The sequence below is a fragment of the Arachis hypogaea genome, chromosome 10, assembly GCF_003086295.3.
Source record: "Arachis hypogaea cultivar Tifrunner chromosome 10, arahy.Tifrunner.gnm2.J5K5, whole genome shotgun sequence".
Lineage (NCBI taxonomy): Eukaryota > Viridiplantae > Streptophyta > Magnoliopsida > Fabales > Fabaceae > Arachis > Arachis hypogaea.
In genome coordinates this window covers 10,795,560-10,805,795 of record NC_092045.1, presented here as the reverse complement: position 1 = coordinate 10,805,795, position 10,236 = coordinate 10,795,560, and the positions used below count along the sequence as shown (strand labels likewise).

Here is a 10,236-nt window from a genome sequence, read left to right as displayed (position 1 = left end):
ATTCAAAAAGTGTATGTCACTTATTTTTAATACCATTGTTCCTTACTTGAATTGGTGAATTTTAATTAATTTTTTATGACAACAATGTCTGATTATTATATATATTTCTGTAGAATTACATTAAAATTTCTGCTTGTGTGGAGCCTTACCCAAAAATTTTTACAGATTACACAATCACCTGATTTGTATTGCTGAAAAGCCTCGCTGTCGACCGTCGCGCGCTATCATCAAGACACACCCACATGTGGATTCGGCTATGGAATTTATCTTTCTCTTTCTTTTTCCCTTCTTCGTCATCCATTGCAGAAGACATGGAGAAAAAAATAAATAGAAAATTCATGATAATGTATACATGGAATGCCGTCATCATTTGAGACACTTTTAATACATTTTCTTTTTTTTTTTAAATGTTATTCAGCATATTTCTCTGTTTAGATACTTGATTGTTTTTGCAAAGATTTAAGTGGATGTTACTTCTATTTAACATCTGGATGTTTCTTTTGCATACTAAATAGATGTTATTTTATATATTTTTTCGAATTTTTCTATATTACAGTTGTTATATCTGTATTTCTTTAAAAATTGCATGACCTTTTTTTTAAATCCTACTCGACATGTTTTTCATGTAGGTACTTGATTGTTTTTGTATAAATCTAGGTAGATGTTACTTCTGTTAAACATCGGGATGTTCCTTTTTCATATTAAATGGATGTTACTTTATATATTTTTCGAATTGTCTTGTATTACAGTTGTGGATAACTGTATTTATTTAAGAATTGCATGGCTTTTTTTATTTAAATTCTACTTGTCATGTTTCTCCATGTAGATATCTGATTAATTTTGCAAAGATCTAAATAGATGTTATTTCTGTTAAGCACTAGGATGTTTCTTTTTCATACTAAATAGATGTTACTTTATATATTTTCTAAGTTTGCTTCTGTTGTGGATGTCTCTAAATTCTTTCACCACCTTTTCAAATAACATGTCATATTGGTTTTACTTTTGAAGCTATCACACTAATTATGTAGTATAATCAATCTTGTTTTCTACTATAAATTTCTTTTTTATCATTCTTGTATTTTGAAATTCTCATATACAAATGTCTAATAGTTTAAGATACACCATTTTAAATTGATTCTATAATCTATTTGTATTTACTTTTTAAATGTCCAATAGTTTTGAAGAAAAAAAAAACTTATGTTTATATACTTGTGTTCATATAAGTATAGTTATTATTATTTGCATGATAGCTTGGTAACTTTCAAAGACAGTGAAAAAGAAAAATTTTCTAAACTACTTTAACAACAACATAAAAAGAAAAATTGACATAAATAACAACATGAAAATATTAATTTAATACAAGGATACAAGTTTCATTCATTTTGCTTCTGAAGTTTAAAATACTAACTTTCGAATATAATTAACAAACACAATAAAATTGTCATTAGAATTGACATTGAGGCTAAGACAAATTTAATGGGATCAAAGCTATTATTTAGTTAAAAATTCATTCTCAATGATAGTGCCTCTAGCAAGATTTTCATTTTTCATATTCTTTAATGCACTAAACATTTTTTATGCGGATGGATCTATCTAACTCTTCACTGGCTTAATAGTCATTTGAAATTTTTTTCTTATACATTGTCTCTCCCTTTTTAGAATCGTCACTGCAACATCCCCCATCTTGTAGGCCTCCTTTGTAAACAAGGCCAAACCTACCTTCTCCTAATAACCATCATTCTTTTGTCATTTTTTTCTTTTTTTTTCTTATTAAAGACATCAACTCCTAAAGACTTCAACAAACTCTCATCATTATTAATTACATTTGATTCAATTATACCAAAAACATCAAAAAGACTTGAAAGTGAAAAAAATAAAAAATCCGCATCATCATGTGTTATCCAAAAGTAGGATTGAAACTAAATATACAATATAGAATACTTTATAGGCACTAAAAAAACTATTAATTATCTCAAAAAAAATATCCAACACTATAAGAATTTAATAATCAGAACAATTTGGATTAAAAACATCCAAAAGAAACATTCATAATAAAAAACACAAGTTAAACTAAAACTCTAAGATGTAAAGAAAAAAGAACTCAGGTCGCTGGAGAGGAGACGTAGTTGATCGACCAAGATACACGTCAAGGCGGAGGTTGCTGCATCGTCGGTGGTTGCTGCAACGATGGAGGAAGCCGTGATAGTAGTAGTGTGTGGAGGTGGCTGCAGCGCGAGAGTACAATGCCCGTGCTGTTGGACGGTGGTTGTCGGTGGCGTTGTTTCTGGAGTTGTTTCTGATTTCCTTCGCAGCGGAAGAGAGGCGTCTATGGGGTGTCGCCTAACGGCGTGATTTTGGGTGTCGCTGTGGCTGTGCCCATTGAAGAGAAGCATGGACGGCGTAGCTGTTGGAGTGGAAGAGGAAAAGAAGGAGAAATGTTTCTGGTGCGCGGCTATGAAAATGAAAGAGAAAAGTAAGGGATTTCTACCGTTTTTAATTAGGATTTATTTAATCATCAGCTTTTAATTATTTAAATTTAAATTTAAAAAATTTAAAATTAATTATTAAATAGAATTATTTAAAAAATTGACTGGTTACTCTTGGTTCTATATATTTTTCCATACTAAATACACAAACTATGTATTATCAGTACAATATATATTTTATGTATTGTGTATTTGTGCTTGCATAAAACAATATCTCAAAACACTGTAAAACTCCATTTTTTATAACATTAACGTAAAACTCCATTTATTTTTTAATATTAAAATAAAAAATTTATTTTTAAATATTAAAATAAAAAATCCGTCTAGCATTACTTATGATAGCCATATATGAGAACCCACTTCATTTTTTTTTTTTTGTCTTCTTCTAGAGACCACATCAATGGAATAGTAGCCCTCAAGAGTGCGTTGATTAAAGTGGAATACCCAAGAGTGCCTTGAGTTATAAAATCAATAGATCAGAAATCCAACCAAAAATTCCAACCCAACGCTCTTTCCATCACTAATTTTCTTACACCTAGAACTTGAAATTGACACTATGGTCTATGGATCATTATTAATTTATTGTAGCGCGCTGTCTCCAACATTTATATTTATATATCTCAACTATCTAATAATAAAGATTACCTAGAACTCCCTATTTGCAAATTGCACGTCTTGGTCAACTTGTCTTTTTCGAATGCGTTTTATAGGTATGAATTATTAAAATAAGAATATAAATACATAAAATTATATTTTGTAAAAAAATATATTAAGATATTAATAAAAAATATATTTTATGTTTTATTAATTTTGATAATTATATATTTTTTTAAAATTTTGTATAAAAAAAATTTATAATTTACTTTTTTAAATTTAATTTATTATAAAATAAAATATAAAATATTAATTTTTATATATTTATTATTATTTTTTTGTTTCCAAAGTGTGTTGTCTTACTCTTAGTCTAACGAAAGGCAGGTCATATACACTTTACATGTCCCTTGGCATTTGTATTCGTAGTAAAAGACAGACATTAGAGGTATCTGAGTGAGATTTCCGAAATTGAAATGACGAAACTGAGGGAGATCATTGGCATAATCAAAGACAAAGCCTCACAAAGCAAAGCAGCGATCCTCTCCAACCGCGCCAACCTCTCTCTCCTCCGCGCCACCAGCCACGACCCCTCCACCCCGCCCGCCCACCACAAGCTCTCCACCCTCCTCTCCTCCGCCGACGGACCACGTTCCTCCGCCTCCGCCGCCATCTCCATCCTCCTCCGCCGCCTCCACTCCACCCACAGCTCCGCCGTCGCCCTCAAGTGCCTCCTCGCCGCCCACCACGTCATCCGCCACGGCACCTTCATCCTCCAGGACCAGCTCTCCACGGCGTACCCGTGCTCCCGCGGCGGCAGAAACTACCTTAACCTTTCCCACTTCCGCGACCGGAGCTCCACTACGTCGTGGGAGCTCTCCTCCTGGGTGCGATGGTACGCCCACCACATAGAGAACATATTATGCGCCTCCCGAACCCTCGGATTCTTCTTCCTCTCGGCGTTGCCGCCGTCTCCTTCTTCGCCGGCGCGTGAGAACAAAGAAGAGCGGGTTTCCTGTCTCACTAACGGTGATTTGTTAAGAGAATTGGATTCTTTGGTGGCTCTTATCGAAGGGATCACGAAGAAACCCCATCACAACAACAAGATTGAAGAAGATTACAGCAAGAATAAGCTTGTGGATGAGGTTGTTGGGTTGGTGGAAGAAGACGCGGTTATGGCGGTGAGTGAGGTTTCGGCGAGGGTGAACGAGTTCAAGGAGAGAATGGGTTTGTTGAGTTTTGGTGAAGGAGTTGAGCTTGTTTGCATTTTGAAGAGGTTGGAAGAGTGCAGAGAACAACTTGTTGCGTGTTGTTCATGTCTGATGGAAAAGGGAGAGAAGAAAAGGTTCTGGGAATGTGTGAGAGAGTTGAAGGAAGTGGCTGGGAAGAACGTGTTGTGTACGGAAGAAGAGGGTAAGAGAGTTGGAAGATCAGAGAGGAAAACGGAATCGGATCGGTTTCTTGACGGAAGACTTGTTCTGAATTCGGTTGATTTGGTGCGGTTTCCCTCCTCAAGGTTCTTCTGATCTGATGCTCAAGGGTAATTTTGTAAATATAACATTTTCTATTTTCTATTTTCTATTTTCTATTTTATTTTGGTTTAGCATCCAATAATCTGATGTTGATCGGGATAGGGATAGATCGTTGTGTGATTGCATTGAGTTGTGTATTACTTGTAACTATAAATTCTGCTTCTTACTTGTCTATCGTGGCAATGTTTTTGATTGATTGATAGTATTAGTAGGCTAGCAATATGTTAATGGAATTTGCTAGATAAAAAATAATTTTTGTGAATAATATGAATAATAAATTTTAAAATTAGTTTAATAAAATAAAAATATATTATACTTTTAAATTGTTTATTTAGTCATTAAAAAAATTATTTATTTAAATTTTAATATTAGAATAATTATTCATATACTTAATAAATTAAATATTCGATATATTTATTATTTATATTGTTTAATATTTTTATTATTTATTTATATTTTTTTTATGTTAGTTATTGTCAACGAGTGGAAAACGAGTGAAATGAAGCCAAACAAAAATTGAGTTATTATCCCATTCTATTGTTTGGATAAATCCATAATATTAGATCACAACTTCCAAATGTAAAAGGATGAAAAATGGAAGTTTTGATAGGATAGAATGAAGTATATTTTATGAGTAAATAGTTAAATTGATTTTTGAAAGATGATTTAATCTTTAAATTAATTTTTAAAAAATTAAATTAATTAAAATTACTTTCGAAAGATTTAAAATTAATTACATTAATCCATCTATCCTTTCTATTCTTAACAGTATTAAATTTTGTTAACGTGACATGTTAGTGTTTTTTTTATTAAGATTCAGGTTCATAGACGGGTTTAAACCATTAGAAAATCGAAGCCTAATCCAACAGTCTGACTCGGTGTCACATATTTTTCTTTTTCTTTATGTGTCTTAGCTTTTATGCCGGTTTCAACAGCTGCTATCTCCATCAGTTACAGCCTCTTCAGTGATTCAAACAATACTGCATTTGACTGTTCTTCCATTTTATCAGTCAATGCCTCAACTTCACCAAGACTATAATTGCTAAGAACCTTATTCACATCCATGTCATCATGATCATCAATATCATCTCTTGAGCTATTCATCTTGTTCTCCTTGCTTCAAACTCAACAATACCATCCTGATTGTGATGAAAACCACTATTCTTGTAGGCACCATCACTATCATCACCACCACCACCATTAGCACCAGCACTAGGGACAAAGAGCTCAACTCTGTCACAATACACGCACCTTGTTTGCTTGCAAGAGGAGAGCATCTCAGCAATACAGACCCTTCTCAGCCTGAATTTCTTGGGGCAATCAGAAGCCGCCACCATGATCGCATGGTCAATTATCTTGAATATATCAGAAAAAGATTAATAAGACTTGAAGTAACTCCTCCAGTGATGACTTCATGATACTCATTCCCAATCAAACCCTCTGAGAGATTTCAATCCAGATCCCAGCAATAGAAACAACTAAAAAAAAGGAATCACCTACCGATCAAAATTTGATTTTTTCTGGTGAGCAAGGATTTTATTCAACAACAATAAACGCTTAAGTTTGTAAATTTATTAACTTAGTGTGCCATTGGTTTGGCAAGATTCGATTGAATGGTCTTTGTTCTAACTTGGCGGCATCCATGGAAGAGTACAAAAGAAGACCGACATAAGCAGAGCAGATCGGTGTAAGTTGCAGCAAAGGAAGAGACCACGTTCCACCAGAAGCCAACGGCGGTGATTGAGGAAGAGGACGGAGAGGAGTTGGACGGTGCAGCAACGGCGATCTCTGCAATATTGGGCAGAGGGTGTTCAATAAAGCAACAACTACCTATTCACGCCAGAGAGGAACTGCGGGCAAGGGCCGGTGACGCCGGGACGTCGTTTGGGCTACCAATCTTGGCGAGGTTAACAACCCCACTATGATGAAAGTAGCCATAAACCCACCTTGGTTGGTCAAGCCAAGGATGCACCTCTTACTCTCAAAGAGCCTAGAGGAAAATAAGCATACAACTTATTTCATATTCAAAAATAAACTTCAACTCTATTTCATAAATAAAAAGTACATGAGTTATTTATACTATACTAGTAGGAGAAAGAAAAGCTTTCATAACTTGGACGACGTGAGACTAATACATAACGCAAAGTTCACTATCCTAAACAATATGGGACTTGTATTCCCTTATTATAATTAACTAATATAACTAACCTACTAACTATACTTGCTCCTGCGTCAGCCGGCGGCATCACGGTAGAGGTACGGACTGACGGCTACGTGGAACACCTTGCAGGACAGCGGCATAGTAGAGTTTCAGGTAGAAGACGAAGAAGCTGCCGAATGTGGGAAGAAAGAAATCTTATTCTTTGCTGGGTTTGGGATTGGTTTGATGCGGGTAGGATCCGGGTTTGGGTTGGGTTGTCAAACTAACGTGTCATATCAGCAAAATTTAATGTCGTTAGTGACAGAATAGACGGAGAGACTAACGTGATTAATTTTAAATTTTTGAGAATGATTTTAATTAATTTAATCTTTTAGAAATCAATTTAGAGATCAGATGATCTTTTAGAAATTAATTTGACTATTTATTTTATATTTTAATAAATAATTTGATGAGCATGGAGGGGAGTTCTGCATAACTACTCTTATTTAGTGTTTTTTTTTTTCTTAAGCTTTAGGTCCCGTTTTATATAAAAAAAATAAATAAATAATTTGCCTCATCCATCATTTCTAAATTTAAACAATTGAATCTCATTAGATTTTATTAGGCAATATTTTACTCCATCCTGTAACATTAATCTATAGGATGTAAAATTCAAATAATAAATTAAATTATATACTTGTTCATTTTATTATTTTTAATGAAATGAAATTACCCATCTTTTGATTAAAAAAAAACAAGTATAAAATAGATAGTATTTTGTGAAAGAGAAATATCAAATTATTAATAGTTAGTTGAAGTTTTGTGCGAGCTAGCTAGGAATGGTGGGGAAGGGGTCAACAAATGGATTATGAAACGATTAATGCATGCATAGTATATCTGGTTATCAATCGCATTTACAAAAGTATATCAACAATGGAAATTAAATTATTGTTGGCATCACCTCCTACTCCTAGCTACTAATTTCCGGATCCACCAAATGTAAGCACAACGGTCCTATTCACAAAGCCCTTCACGTTTCAGCGACAACGATCATTGGTGGATTACATAATTATCTCTTCTTTAATTTGTTTAATTAATTGGCACCACCAAAACATGACCTAGCTACTACTGCATTTAATTTCTCTGTACAGTTTACAGATACAAACGACGCTTTTAATTAATTAATTAATTAAGGACCTAACATTCTAATACTAATACTATAATAAGATAAGTCTTAAAATGGTTTCAAAAGTTATATTCAAATCTGATAATAGTCTCTAAATTTAAAAATTATTCATATTCGTTTTTAAAATTGTATTTTAAAACTTAGATTCGTCATTCTGACACATTTTATTCACTTAGCACTATTAGAAAATTGATTTGGACTCCTCTGTGATACGCTAGTCAGGTAAAAGTTAGCTGATATGAGTTAGTAAACTTTTATGGTACAATTTAGTTTCTAAATCAAAATTAAAAATTTTAATCTCCAAATTTAATCATCATTCTTTACAGTAATTCTTCTTTTCTCTATAGGCATAGATCTTCATATCCCAAATTCACAAGATTTTTTTTGTTTATTTTTAGTTAAAATATCTTATAACAATAACAACAACAACTATTATTTAAACAAGTTTAACCGTTTTTATCCCTTTTTCTGGAAAAAAGATGGTGAGATTATAATATAAAAAAAGTTATGTGATATATATAATTAAAGAAATAATACAAAATTTAGTTTCTAAAATTATGAATGCTCATGAAAATTTGTTGACTTTTAAAAATGACTAAATTAATTCCTAAATTCATAAATTGTGAATCTCAATTCATCTCTAATGTTGATATAAAATATTAAAATGTGAGCATGATATTTGCAAAAAAAAAGATGATATGATTAATATTGTAATATGATCAAATTAGTGTTTTAAATTAGTTAATTATATTTATTTTGCTTAATTAATTTTTTATTAATTAAAGACTAAAATAATAAATATTAAATTAGGTAAATTTTTGCTATTTTTTATTTTTCTAATATTATCCTTAATTAATTTAAAATATCTATTTAATTATAATAAAATCTTAAACACCTCATTTTAATGGAGCTGTCATACGATTTGAAATAACATAATATAATACATTAACACTTTATATTAATACTATGTGAATGACAGTTAAATTAAAAAAAATAAAGATTCACTATTTATAAATTTAAGGATCAATTTGATTATTTTTAAAAGTCAATGACTATTTTGACAATTACTAAAAATTTCAGTTACAAAATTAAGTATCACTTATATAATTAAATTGAATAATTTATCTATAATGACCAATATATAATTAAAATTATATACATGATCTTAGTTATTATGTTGTAGCATGATGCATGGTTATTTTGGAATAGGATTTGAAAGAAAATGTAATGTAGTATATAATAATAACGATGTAACCTTTTAATTCCATAAATACAAGAGATAGCTTTTTGTAAAATCGTATAAAAATATAAAATTGAATTTTGTAAAACATTTTAATTAAACTAGAATTAAATGAGTGCATAAAATGTTAAATATAAGGACATAATATGTGACTTTTAATTAATAAAATATATGCGTTCTTTTAATGAAGTTGTAATTTGTAGTCTCTTTCTCATTCATATGGAGAAGAGAAGAGAAGAAAAGAGAGGGGTTACTACTGTAGAGAAGAGAATGATAATTAAATTTGAGGATTACAATTTTTAATTTTGATTTAGGGACCAAATTGTACCATAAAAAGTTTACTAATCCATGTCAGCTAGCCGTTACTTGGCCAATGTGTCACAGAGGTGTCCATATCAGCTTTTCGGAGGTGCCAGGTAGACAGAATGTGCCGGAAGGACGAATCTGAGTCCCGGAGTACAACTTCAAAGATGAATAAAGGTAACTTTTAAGTTCAGAGACTACTTTGAGACTCGAGTGCAACTTCAAAGACCATTTTGAGACTTATCACCTATAACAACGATAATTCAGAATCCACCTGCCGGTTGCATAGACTAGAAATCATTATTATCGGGAGTGAACTACTAATTCGACCCTTATCCATTTTTAAGAATGACAACGCGACCCCTAAAAATAAAATCGATCCACATCGATCCCTGTCTTCTAATTTCGTCACACAATGCGGTCCCTGTGAGTATTTTTTCGTCAATTTTGAATGAAAAATACTAACGTGTCAGGTTCAGAAATAGATAGGGTCTAATTGTCTCTAAATTTAAATTGAATAGGAGTTTATTTGTCTTTATTATTCTTTAAACAATATTTTTTTAAAATAATTTTTTATTCATTATATAAATATTCTTATTTCAATAAATTATTAAATATATGGTATAATAAGTACAAATTAATTAATAAATTATTTAAATTTAAAAATATCATTTATTATGAAACTAAATAAATAATTCTCAAATATAATTTTTAAATATATAAATAATAAATATTAAAATTTGGTTAATACATTAATA

At 31.5% G+C, this 10,236-nt stretch overlaps 1 protein-coding gene across 4 annotated transcripts; it reads left to right on the top strand.

The window, feature by feature from the left end:
- Nucleotides 1-2,851: 2,851 nt before the first annotated feature.
- Nucleotides 2,852-6,691, top strand: LOC112715144 (putative clathrin assembly protein At4g40080). Of its 4 annotated transcripts, none has more exons than XR_011866430.1 (3): nucleotides 2,852-4,617; nucleotides 5,780-6,132; nucleotides 6,213-6,691. XR_011866430.1 is itself a non-coding variant. In XM_025766904.3 (2 exons), exon 1 carries the CDS (start codon nucleotides 3,554-3,556, stop codon nucleotides 4,601-4,603), a length of 1,050 nt encoding a protein of 349 aa, XP_025622689.1. In that variant the 5' UTR covers nucleotides 2,852-3,553; the 3' UTR covers nucleotides 4,604-4,617; nucleotides 5,780-6,691. The 4 variants fall into 4 exon arrangements, 2 of the variants coding, with proteins under 2 accessions (XP_025622689.1, XP_072060697.1); XR_011866431.1 differs by having other exon boundaries at nucleotides 5,524-6,132; XM_025766904.3 differs by having other exon boundaries at nucleotides 5,780-6,691.
- The last annotated feature ends 3,545 nt before the right edge of the window (nucleotides 6,692-10,236 follow it).